Source organism: Pangasianodon hypophthalmus, chromosome 13 (genome assembly GCF_027358585.1).
Source record: "Pangasianodon hypophthalmus isolate fPanHyp1 chromosome 13, fPanHyp1.pri, whole genome shotgun sequence".
Taxonomy (NCBI): domain Eukaryota; kingdom Metazoa; phylum Chordata; class Actinopteri; order Siluriformes; family Pangasiidae; genus Pangasianodon; species Pangasianodon hypophthalmus.
The window spans coordinates 5,606,791-5,620,451 of record NC_069722.1 but is presented as its reverse complement, the minus strand read 5'-3'; the positions used below and the strand labels follow the sequence as shown (position 1 = coordinate 5,620,451).

The window sequence follows — 13,661 nt, the reverse complement described above, 5'->3', positions numbered from 1 at the left end:
TTTAGTTAGAAAGTGTTACCAAATCATATGATAAAACTGAGACTATAATTAAATTTTTTAAATGTTTTACTTTGCCTGTAGTTGCACCTCTCCATCCAAATAAATACTGGCTTCATTCTTCATTACTACAGACCCAGAGAGTTCATTCAATTCCCCTATTTCATTTGTTCTCCTACACACTCTCACTCTCTCATTCTGTCACTGTGGGTTTTAAGCAAGGCTGCATCCATGACTCATTCCTCCCTCTGGCTACGCCATCATTGCTAATGATAATTGGTTGGCAATTGACCTTTCTGGTTGGAGAACAGTTAAATAATAATTAAAAGGAGAGGGGAAAAAAAAACACTAGACTATCAGCCTTACCTCGGTGTGCTTTGGTTCACAGATGGTTTTCTTTTGCTTTCCCTACAGTATATCTAATTATTGTGTCACATTTGGTGCCCTGTAATTGTATACCCTTCTTTGCAATCTTTGGAAGGTTGAGCATTCCGCATCTGACTGACAAAAACTGCTACACAGGCTCTAAACAAGATCGAATAGGCAATTTGATTATTGCACTACCAAATGGATTGCGTTATGAGTTCATTGGCAATTCTGCCAAGTTCTATGAATATTATGAAAATAAATGCCTATTTATTATTAATTATTTCACATCTAAAATAAGTATATAGCAATGATAATCAATATTAAAAAAGACCTTAACTCATCTGTAAAAAACTTAGCTTGTCGCATGAAGCATTGACTCAACAATAACTCTATTGCCACAAAAATTGCAACTTCATATTACTGAAGATTGCATCATCACATAGACTGTGATGCAATTACTTTTACAGACTGAAGAAAAAAAAGAGTTTATGTAACATAGGAATTACTAAGGCACACACAAGGTTTTTACATCCCTGTCCCTAGCAGATCTTCCATGCAGAGACTAGAAGAATAAAGATTTTTAAAGTTTACAGGGAGATTCTTGTATCTTCTCAAATTTGCAAGGCAATTGTAGTCACCCTTTAACAACTGCTCAGAATTTAGTCCTTATCTTAGCCAGACAAGGTCAGTCATTTGTGAGACAAGACAGCCTGATACAACGAGAGACAGAGAGAAACAGATGTAATACTTGGAGGTGAATGCATCATAGGTAGTCCTTGAGTTAAATCTTGGCCATGCTGATCCTCTGTGAGGAGGAGTATCCAGGAGCCAGATTGCTACCAAGAAAATGAACAAAAAACAATCCATTTAATCAACTCTACACAGAATCTTCACCCCCACTGAACCACCTAACCACCACTGAACTACCTCAACATCATTGAATCACCCCCCCACCACTGACCCATTTAACCATCACTGAACTACCTCAACACCACTGACCCATATCACCAACAATTCAGCACTCAACCACCTCGTCACCACTAAACCCCCACAACAATACTGAACCACCTTACCACCACCACCACTTATCACCATTGAACCACCTCACTACCACCAAACCATCTCACCACCATTAAACGTCTGCATCACCACAGAAGCATCTCACCACCACTGAAATACCTCAAACCACTGACCCACCTCACCACCACTGAGCCTTCCTATCAATAATCTACCTCACCACCACTGACCCACATCACCATGATGGAACTTCCTCACCACCCCTGAACACCACTGAATCACCTCATCACCACTAAAACATCCCCCACCACTGAACTACCTCAACACCCCTGAACCACCTTACCACTGCAACACTGATCACCTCACCACCATTTAACTACCCTGTCACCATTGATCAACCTCTTTACCACTGACCTACCTCATTAGCACAACCACCTCATCACCAACGAGCCAACTTACTACCACTGAAACATCTAATCGCCACCAAGCCACCTCCTCACCACTGAACTGCCTTCCCACCATTGAATCTCAGCATCACCTCATTACCACTGAACCACCTCCCCATCACTGATCTCCCTCACCACCTACTTCATCTCTCCTGAACCCCCACATCACCACTGAACCCAAATTATAACCACTGAGATACCTCCTCACCACAGAACCACATTAGCAGCAAATGGTTTTATATTTGCTTTGCACAGTCAGTCTACCACACTTAAAACCCAAATTCTGTCTCTTTTTGTGATACCAAAAGATTTTTTGCAGTTTATTGTAGTGTAGGCTGCTGCTAGGGTTTACATATTGGTAAGACAGATTTTACTAAGCACAACAGGTTTCATTAGATCTGTGTACATAATAAGTAGCCAGACAGTTTAATACATGAAGCAGTCAAATGTCTACAATAAAGACCATTTGCAAGATGAGGCCTGAAAAATAAACAACCCACAACACACTGACATTACAAGGTTAAACTGCAGGAATTGTTAGATAATCTATAATGTTCAGCGGCCCTAATCAGCATGAGCTATTAGTGGGCAACCATTAGCCATGCTGGTGTGAAATTAGTCATTAGTGTGGAAAGCGGTGAACAGTGCCATGGGTCTAAAATGTTTAGCTCTTTTCGGCCAGACAGAGCAGCTGACAGTAAAAAGTCTGGCATTGAGACAGCTGAATGCAAGGTCATATACAGAGACCAAAGAAGCACAAAGAGTCTGGAGAGAAACAAACAGAGAAAAAAAAAACCAAAATGAAGGACATAATCACTTGAAAGTCTCAGCACTGGATAGCTGAATGAAGAAAGAAGCATGGTAAAGAATGAGATTATGTGCACACAAAAAGACCCTCAGTCTCACCAGACACACTTATACTTCAAAAGTTTATTCAATGCTAAACTTAAGCAACTGGACCAAGTGGAATCTAATAAAACAGAAACTCTCCAAAAGAAAAAATAAGAATACACTACAGCAAGGACAACCAATATAACCTGAGAGATAATGTGCTGAAGAATGGAAGAGAGAAAAGATGGGAGAAGATGAACTCTCGTCACTCACCCGCTGTTCCTGAGTGGCTACGAAAGTTTGAAACCCTGGAGCCACCCCAAAGCCCAGCTCATGCACAAACGGAGGCTCAGCTTGACTGTGGATCTGCACCCTCACGCCTGCCTCAAACGCCGTCTCCTCTATAGAAAGAAAAGAGACAGACAGAGAGGGGGAAAGGGAGGAATAAATCTACACCATATTTACATGTACCCTCTAAAACAAAATCATTTATTACGGTTAAAGCTGTTGATGTGTACAGAACATCATATGGAATGAAGGAGAGAAATCAATGAGGCCACATATGATTTCCTTACAAAATAAATGTTCCTATGTACACTATATGGCCAAAAGTATGTGGACACCCATGTGCTTGCTGAGCATCCCATTCCAGATTTAGTCCTCCTTATAATAACTTCCACTCTTCTTGGAAGGCTTTCCACTAGATTTTGGAGTGTGGCTGTGGGGATTTGCTCATTCAGCCACAAGAGCATTAATGAGATCAGGCACTGATGTCAGGTGAGGAGACCACACTTGACAGTGTAGCTGTAGTAATTTCCTTGACAATTTAAACAGTTGGACAAAGTTATATCGCTAAGTAGCCAGTGGAACAAAGTAATGAATTAGTTGTTAGAAAGGTTCTGAACTATGGAGTATTTTATCGCTCCTGTTTATGTATAAAAACAGCTTTGTTGGCTGTTTTATAGTTATTTTGAGTTGATTCCTCAGCCCTCTAATGGCCACATAACAAGGCCTCCAGACACCCAGTCGAGCTAATAAAATGTTAAAATAGCCCTTAAAATGGCAGCAGGGATAAATGGTGAGGACAAGTCAGCAAGGGCATGTTAAAACTTTATTAGGTTGAAGAGTTATTATTTAGGAACCAAGATCTTTGAGGCTTGAGTTAGAACATCACCTCAGATGGATGCCATCTTTCACGCACTCAAAAGATTCTGAAGAACCCACTGAGTCAGCAGGCGTCTTTTGAGAGGCTGTGGCAGGAAAACATGTCCACAAAGATTCCCAACACACACATCAGTGGCCAAAGCAATGATGCAAATATAACATGATCTGAGCTCTTACACACACTGGGGCCAATAAATAATAAATAAATAATAATAAATCACAGAAGGACTCCCGTGAAAGTGTTCTATCTTATGACCCAAGGAAAGAAAAGAGATCTATCGTACTGTCTGATTTAGATCCTGTAATGAAGAGATCAAGCTAGAGGCAACAGTGGCAAGCAAAGATTCCCTGAGATGACTTGAAGAAACCTTGAGAGGAACTAGTCTCTAAAGGGAAACTGTCCTCTTCTGGGTGACACCAGGTAGTGGGATTACAAATCATTACAGTGTACAGGTGTAGAAAAGTAAAGAAATACATTACTGAGTGTGTTGAAATGGTGTTAAGTAAGTATAGGATTGTGTGTGTGTCATATATATATATATATATATATATATATATATATATATATATATATATATATATATATATATATATATATATATATACACAGGTAACTTTGTATTAAAAACTTAAAATGATTTAGTACTTAAAATGATTTAGGGTAACTTTGAAATGATATGTTGTACTCTAGAAGCACTAGAACATTGCAAACTACAGCTTTAACACAGTGCATAAGTATTCAGCCCCCTTTAACTTTTCTACATTTTGTAGTGTTACAACCTGGAAGCGAAATGGACTTAACTTAATTATACATCATGAATCTACACAAAACAGTTCATAATATTGGAGTGGAGGTGGAAAAATAATCAATATAATTTGCGAAATTATTTACCAAAAAATAAAGTTGTGATTGCACAAGTATTCATCCAGATTGCTGTGAAACATCTACATGAGTTCTGATGCAACCAACCAACAATTGCTTTTGTTTAACATTTAGCTCACAGTTTTAAAATATTTTGCACCTTCAAATATTAGACATATACAAGTCAAATGGTAAAAATCCAAATTAAGTCCATTTTCATTCCAGGTTTTAACACTACAAAATGTTGAAATGGTCAAGGGAGGTGTGAACTGTATGTAATCTGTGAGTTGCCACAAGCTTCAAATTAATTGAGAAATGAATGTTTCAGGGTTTTTGTTCTTTCCATGTGAAAAAAAAGGGGGGGTGTAAGTGTTTAGCAGTGTCCTGGGCCTTGCTTTGACACCTGAATATCCATTATTTTTTCAAAACAGAATTATTTTTTCGATGTATCTGAAGATGATGCATTTAAGAATCCTGGATTTGTATCCAGTCAGCGTTGTAGGATTTGGTTTTTCAGATCCCACTGACGTCTCCTCATGACTAAAGGCTGTTTCATGTCGTGGAGCTCTAACAGCTCCCAATGCTGATCACGACTGGCATTAACACCCTCTCCAGCCCTGCGGTGTCTTTCTTCATCCCTCTCTCTCTCGTGTGCTCTATCTGACATTTCAGCTTTCTCTCGCCCTCAGCATTGAGTGCTGTCATATCTTCCCTTTCTGGGAAACTGCCTCCTTATATTATGTCTCAAGCTGTGTCATGAGCTGCATTAGGCTGCAGCATTGAGTGAGGGAGAGCCACACAAACCAAATACTAGCGCACACACACACACACACACAATCTATATTTATCACACTGTCAGGAAGTGGTGCAGAACTGACTGTCCTAAGCAAACACATTAGTGACAGTCAGCTAACAAATGCTTTTTTATCCTTAAACAGGGATTAAAGCAACATAACAGAAATACAATCATAATACTGCTGCAGGTCATGGAGTTAATGCATACATATACTCAGACTTTGTGAGAATTTGTAGTTTGTGTGTGTGTGTGTGTGTGTGTGTGTGTGTGTGTGTGTGTGTGTGTAAAATGTAAAGACTACAAATGAGACAGGCTTCAGATGCACACGGAGCCAGAGGCAGGTAATGCTTCTGAAAATCCACACGGTTCTGCTTCTGAAGTTTCACTTTTTTCTCTTTCACCTGATATGAAATATTTAATAGATTAAAGTAAAAAGAGAGAATTAGAGTGAGAGAGAGAGAGAGAGAGAGAGAGAGAAAGAGAAAGAGGAATAAAAATGATAGAGTATTGTTGTAAAGTTTCTCCCTTTGGTTAGTCTACTTACTCCATATCTTCTCTCAGACTGTTTTACATTTCCACAAGCTGCTCTTTTCATTCCTGCTAAGAAAACTCTGGTGTGTTTCATCAACTCCAGCTTCAAAACACAGTGTGTGTGCATATGTGTGTGCGTGTGAGTGAGTGTGACCCCATCTTCTCCAAATGTGTGGAGAGAGCATTGTGTGCTGAGCAGACTGAAAATGGCCTGGAGTTAACAGGAGTGCAAGAGAACACATGAGAAACGTTGGAAAAAAGACAGAGAACACACAAGCACACGCACACACAATATAATAAAAGTATAAACACCAAGAGAAGCTGTAAGCTCACAGTGAATGGGCAGGAGGTTGATGAACTGGAACATGGATTTTGAAGCCCCCTATAGGTTCAGTCTGTTGCACTGCTGAGTGTACTGAGTGCTTTTTTGTGGCTGTGAAGGGGAGAGCAAGGTCAAGTGTGTTTCTAATGCTGGAACCACAAAAGAAAAAAAAAAGGGAAAAAGAGAGGGAGGAAGAGGAGAAGAAGAGAGGAGAAGAGATGAGATGAGAGGAGAAGAGGGGAAAAAGAGAGGGGGGGAGAGGAGAAGAAGAGAGGAGAAGAGATGAGATGAGAGGAGAAGAGGGGAGAGGGACTTGAGTGGAGAAAAGAAGAGGGGAGAGGAGATGAGATGAGAAAAGACAATAGAAAGGAGAGGGGAAAAAAGAGAGGAGAAGAGATGAGAAGAGAAGAGAAGCAAAGAGGAGAAGAGATAAGAAATAGATGAGAGGAGAGGAGAAGAGAAGAAAAGAGGAGACAGAGAGCAGAGGAGAAGCGGAGAGGAGAGGCGAGGAATGAAACATCATGGGATGTGCTGTTATGGGAAAATAATCAATGACAGGGTGTTGTGATACAGCATGACATGAAGCGGAGTTACCACCCTGAAGTTGATTAATTTCCAAGAACAGCACATCCCAAAGTGTGTTATTCTTATACCACAGCATTTTGCCAACAATTTTTTGTTGTTTACAATTTTTATTGTTTAAAGAATGTCGTAATTGTAAGAGTTATTTTTCCTCACCAGCATCTCTTTTTATCTCTCATTAAGCTAATTAGACAAAAAAATGTTATATAAACATCTCCTTGCAGAAAACTTCATCACAAACCAGAAAACAAACCACATCAACAATTACACACAATTTTTAATCGCTTTGAGTGGCACATCCACCTTACAAGTTCTTGTGCAAGTTGTTACTATAGAAACAATAAAGTATTAGAAAGAGTTTTTTAATATAAACCTGTGATTTGTCTTGCAACCAGAACTACTGTCAGAATTCCTGTTCTAAAAAATTAATCAACATCTTCTGACCAATCAGAATTGAGAATTCAGCAGCACTGTGGTATAAGACTTTTTAAACAGTAGACTCTGGCCAAATCTACCAACCAAGAGCAATCAGAACACTGAAATAAAATAGTGAAAACACTTTATATTTCCTCTTTTGGAATGAACTAGAGTTTCATCAGTATTCTTTCATAACACTCCCAATATGCGTGGATGAAATAAAAGATTTCTTTTGCAGCAGCCAGCAAAAGTCAACATTGTATGTTAATAAACAAGTCCACAGAGTTTGTTGAGTTCCACCCACCTTACCTCCGCTGAACCTTGTGCCAAAACTTTTTCTGGCCACCGCAACACATTGGAGGCATTGCATATGCATGCACACACTTCCACTTTGCACCGTGCATTTCCAATTTTTGCTTCTACCCATCCATCTCTCTCTCTCTCTCTCTCTCACTCACTCACTCACTCACTCTCCTAGAATAAGAAGGAGTGATGCGGAGGGAGGTGAGGTGAGGGGTGGAGGGGAAATGGAGAACAGCCTGGTGGTTTGGGTAGATAATGTTGAGGAAGTAGAGGGGCTCAACACAGCTTAATGTGTTCAGCTATATTCTCCACACTCTCAGAACAGACACGCAGGAGAACTGTCCACCTCTGAGCTCAGCTCCGTACACTCTAATGCAGTGCTTCCACTTCTACTCTACAGTCAGTTTCAGAATTATTGACTCCCTTAATGAAACCAAGTATACATATAAAAAAAAGAATACCATATGCAGTGAGTGAAATTCTGAGCATTCTAATACATTTTCTCAAGTAGTGCACAAGCACTGGTTTCAAAATGATCAGCACCCACACAAATATTAATTGGCGACACCTCCTCTGGAGAGAATCATCAGAAGAACAGCCCTGAGCCTCTACCTGTAACGACTACCAAATGGACAGAATCTTGGACTACTCTTCCATGCAGAACATTACAATGTATTTAGAGTTTTAAAGAAATCCAGATGTAGATTTCCATCTCTAATGGGCAAGCCGGAGCTGACAGTGGAGAGGAAAAACTCCCTGAGGCAACATTAAGAAGAAATCTTGAGAGGAACCAGACTAAAAAGGAAATCCATGCTCAATTGGCTTGCACCCAACAATGGGATTTACTGGTTAATCTTTTTACTTTACTTTTGTTTTATTTTTTTGCTTCCAATCATCTGTCTATATTTATTATTTATTACCATTTATTCTGTTACACTCACTCAATTTTATTCATTTTTGAACTTTACATTGCATCTATTGTGACTTTTATGAGCAGTTATTGATATTACTCTCACTGAAATTAAAATACTAATTTTAACATTCTAAATTGTAATATTCTCTTTTACCCAATGAATTAAGTCAGCTATTTATTATTTGATTTATCTAATATGTTCTATTTGAAAAAGAAAAAGAAAGCATCAGAGACGAGTAATGTGTAGCTCAACAGCTTCCTCAACGAGTCCTTCTCTGAAAATAAGCAAACACATCATTCCATGTTTAAGAGATCAAATTCTATATTTACTGTTTCAATTTTACAAGTATGATACTGTATGAAATGATACATTTGATTAGAAACTAAAGGAAAACTTTATTTAGATTGTTGTCAGGAATGAACAGGGGTTTAGTTGCAAGTGCAGGTTTATTGATGTAAATAGAAAAGCAGACAAATCCCAAGGGCAAAGAGAGAGTCGAAGTCATAAACAGGCAAAGGTTCAGTGATCAACAAATAGACAAAGCAAACTCGATAACTAAACAAGCAAGGTCAGAACCAGAACAGAGTGCATTCATTAGTAAAAGTTTGGTAATGTCACTAATGATCAGCTAGGAGCGATACTTCACAATGGACTGAGAGAATGTAACAGAGAACTTCTGGAAAGTCTAAGCAGTTTGTTATTTGGCTGAAAATCTGGGAAATAGAGTTTGTAATTACAGGACTTACATGACAATAATCCAATATAGACACTCTACAAACCATCTATAGAGAGTCATAGAGCTCACCAACACACCACAGAATTTATCATGGACTGAATTTGAAATCGTGATATGACTTACAGTCAATAGATTATCTACAAAACATCAACAATCCAACAATCTGGACGATCCAAATAAAGTGAAAGGTACAAGTTGATAGTCTATTGATTGTGTACAGAATATGCACTAAACATCAAGAACTGTTGCTAAATTGTTTAAGACTAGTTGGTGAGTCACCTGACAAGTTGGTGGTGGTCTATAGACTCATCTGTAGACTGTTTACACTGGAAAATCCATCAAAACTAAGAAAACACTGCAACAGAATTAAACATTTATTATAAAAGCTGGTTCCTACAAAAATGGGTCAATATAATGTTGTACTCAATGATAAAATATATCAGAATTAATAAATTGTGTGCTATAGTGTGAATAAGTGGTGTAAAATGTGCCTTTACAGATATTATGGTAGCTAGTATATCACTGTTGGGAGGCGTGAGAGCACAGGCCTTTATGAAGAGCACAAAATGATCCTGTAGGAAGAGGAATGAAGTGGCTGAGTGAATCTCAGTGAAGCAATAAGAAACTCTTTGCTTTGTGTAATGCTCCCAGGAGCCTGAAAACACTGACAGAGCATTTGACTGTGTTATTAATGTACTATTGTGAGAACAGAGAAGAACTTAAGAGGCCTGTAATGATGATTACATTCATATTAGTCTAATGTGCGTTTTAACAGAGAGGTGGAGTTTGCAGGTTAAATTAGGAATAACAAAACTACATTCTAATGAACTATTCATCTATATGAACTATTAGGTGATAATATTTAGTATACTGAGTTAAGTTTTTTTAAACATATATCTGTTTCCCAAATATCAAAAATATATAACACTATATGGGATGGAATTACCTCTGCTAAGAAATACATGTCCTTGGTCTCCCATCTCTCTTGTCTTTGCACGCCATCAACTTTTCTTTTTTTCAACATATTTGTAGGTCTCTATACTGGGTGATACATTTTGGGATTTGAAAATAAATCAGGGAGTCATACTAAAGGCCAACACCCAGAGGCATAGCTGGCGAAGGAAGGATTTCGGGTTTGAACCCCCTGAAATATTTTCTGAGCTGTTCCAAATGCTAATCTGTGGGGGGTTAACATAACACACATACAGTACAGCTGATTTTACATATACTATGTCAAATTGTAATTTGAGTAATTATATAATAATGCATAATTGTATAATGAAGTTCATAAAAGGTGAAACCCATTAATAATCAAAAAAGTGAATATCATATGTATATGTGGACATGTTTTTATATATTGGTTGGGAACAAAATGTCCCCACATGGACAGGAATATCTGACAGATGTGAACTTGTGTGGACCTTTGTCTGGTACCCACAACGAACACCACTTTCTTACAAAAACTGCGGCTTTAATAAAAAACAAATAAACAAACAAACAAAATCAATCAAAACAAAACACACCCTCTAAAAGAGCCAAAATGTTCGCGGGTGTATGTACCTGTCTCGCCCCACACAGGCAGGTACTCATCTTGCTGAATATCCAGCATGATCTCCAGGCCATTTCCAGTCCCTCCTTTCATCGTGGTTCTCAAAGCCTTGCCCTCCTCAGCTGCGTTGAACATATAACACTTCCCATATCGTGTAAAAACCTGCATAGTAGAGAAGAGACAGCGTAACATCAGTGTGGCAGTCCATTAAGTGCTAGGCAGTGTTAAGATTTAGGTTCAAAAGATGTTATAAAAAATAAATCATTCCATCAGTACGTTCAGCAGGAGTTATATTTAGCTCCACTCCTGCTGGACAGACAGAGCTGCAGGCTTGCAGCAGCGATGATGCAAAAAGCTGCAAATGGATCGCAGTGAGCAAAGACAATCTAGTCTGCCCCTGGGTCACGCTTTCACCATCAGTACCCCCAGATCTAGAATGAACTCTGCTTTGGGAATTAGATTGTCTCGAGCTGAGGACAAGGAAATGACGGCTGTGCTTTTACAGCCCTTGGCTTTACACAGAGGACTGAATAAGGACAAATCCATCCTATTAGGAAGTAATGGAGCATGAGGACAAACATGCCACCTTCTCATCCTTTCTCCTTCTCTCTCACTCTCCCAATCACTCTCTCTCTGTCCTTCTCATTAGAAGCCCTGGGGAGGTAGTGGGTTGTGGTTGATTGTGGACAGGTAATGAAGTATAGAGGGCAGTAGACAGTTGGAAGAAAAGCTAGAAAACTAATAGTGGGCCACAGTGTTTGTGCTTGGAAGTAGAGAAAAAACAGTCAAAAACACACACAGCAAGAGGCTCCTGAGAGAATCGGCTTTCGCTGGTACAAAACCCTATTGCCTGTCAGAGGCGGACAAATCACTAGCTTGGGACAAGCACATAACGTATCCAGGCTATCAGTTTTTCACAGTTGCCTGGCAGACAAGTAGATTCAGTGTAATGTTGACATAGCGGTCACTAGCATTTTTTTTTAAACTTCATCCAACAAACAGAGAAAAAACTCTATTCCCTACTGAGTTTCAAAAGAAAACTTTTCATGTAGTCATTGTCTGAGTGGATGGTGAAATGTTTTCTCTTATGTGGTAACATTTACTGAATAGCTGGTCCTGAATCCACCCCCAAACTATTCTAAAATAAATGCTGTTGAAATTCGGAGCATTGAAGCTGGCAAAAGTATTTGAATATGAATTTCAGATTTTTGAATTAGATACACATCACATTATATACAATTCTAGCAGTAAGATTTGTCTTTAAAAATATATCTTTAAAAATTATGGGTTATGGTTTTGAGGTAGTTTAAAAAAAAAAAAACAGAACCCTAAATATAAATCTCAAAAATTCAATTCTCGAAAATGCATATTTTATGTAAAACAGGCCAAAGTTGAATCATCCAGGATTCCATGGAAAAGTAAAGATTTCCAGAGCGTTTAAAATCAGCATTTACCCAATAACAGTCGGCGCATCCATGAAGTGAATTGAAGAAATGTGGGGTAGAGGTAAGTGGAGTCAAAATGGAAGATATGAACCATAATAAAGTAAGTTCATCAGAGTTTATGTTCTGTTGAAATACTGAAATTCCTATTAAGCAGCTACTGTAACTTTGGATGTTAGCTGCTAACGACTGCCAGCAAACTCGGTGGCTAGAACATTACCTAAATAGTGACACTAGGCATATACTAATCATCAAGTGTTTAACATCACTGCAGAAATCTAGCTATTTGTGTAGAACATAAAACTTTGTTTAAACACACTGAAAGTGTCTACTTCTCCCTGAGAATCCTGCATGCTTCACAGTTGGGCTAAAGTACATAAAATCTGTATTTTTAAAATTTGACATTTTGAGATTTTTATTTAGGGTTCAGATTGTTTTTTGTTTTTGTTTTTCTTTAATCTCAAAACCTTAATTTTGAAATAGATGTTTTAAAGGCAAATCTTGCCCCTAGCAAGTTAAATACAAAGAAAAAAAACATTGACAAACCTCCAAGCTCCAAATTAAGATCCAGAATCAGAATCCTAAAATAATTTGATTGAGGATTTCATCTGGAGGAGTACTCTTAATTTATTCCCAGCCAGCGCTGTGTCTGCACAGCATGTCCAGTCTATAGTTGATCCAAAAAAGGAGAAAGTCTGATTGTAGTCAGCTGGTGCACCTTTGTTGTAAGACAGTCTGACCCACTGACCTTCTAATCACACAGCACTGGTAACATTTTATAGTCAACTGATCAGTATTCTTGGATAGTGGGAAAGCGGATGTTAAAAGTCACTGCCTCACATTCACCCAGTTAATGAAGAAGGTCTGGATGAATTTGATTGATGGGATTGAGGTTGATAGAGTATGACAAAGGTTCCAGCAATGCCTAACCTGATTGTTCATGATCAGTTAACTGTAAAGAAAAATATATTCATGATAAGTTCATTGTAAAGTAAAAGCTCATGTCTTATAATCTCATTATTATAAAGTGCTACCAGATCGTAACTGTAAGAACAGAGTGAAGCATTACGTGTGGATGAAACATTGTTAGATTAATTGACTGACTGCCGTGCCACACTGATCTCACTTTTGTATTGCTCTCAGCACACACGTCACTGATCTCTGCTGAGCAGACCATGCTGTAGTTCCAGAACACACACTGAGATCATTGATAACACATTGAAAAAGCTAACTGTAGAGACTTTATCAAGACCTGCTCAGCGAATCCTTACAGCACTTTCATTCACACACACACACACACACACACACACACACACAAATCAGCAAGGCTTAGAGAAAGCTGCCATCCTCTAGCCCGGATCACCAGCATGAATTTTCAGAGTG

At 38.6% G+C, this 13,661-nt stretch overlaps 1 protein-coding gene across 3 annotated transcripts in view; it reads right to left on the bottom strand.

Moving 5' to 3' along the window:
• asic2 (acid-sensing (proton-gated) ion channel 2) overlaps positions 1–13,661 on the bottom strand; it is a 522,441-nt gene that overhangs the window by 26,970 nt on the left and 481,810 nt on the right. For all 3 annotated transcript variants that reach the window (XM_026916897.3, XM_053239373.1, XM_026916896.3), the window contains 2 exons: positions 10,848–10,998; positions 2,934–3,061 (listed from right to left, as the gene is read on the bottom strand). In XM_026916897.3, coding sequence (XP_026772698.2) covers positions 2,934–3,061; positions 10,848–10,998 — 279 coding nt within the window. The remainder of the gene's footprint in view (positions 1–2,933; positions 3,062–10,847; positions 10,999–13,661) is intronic.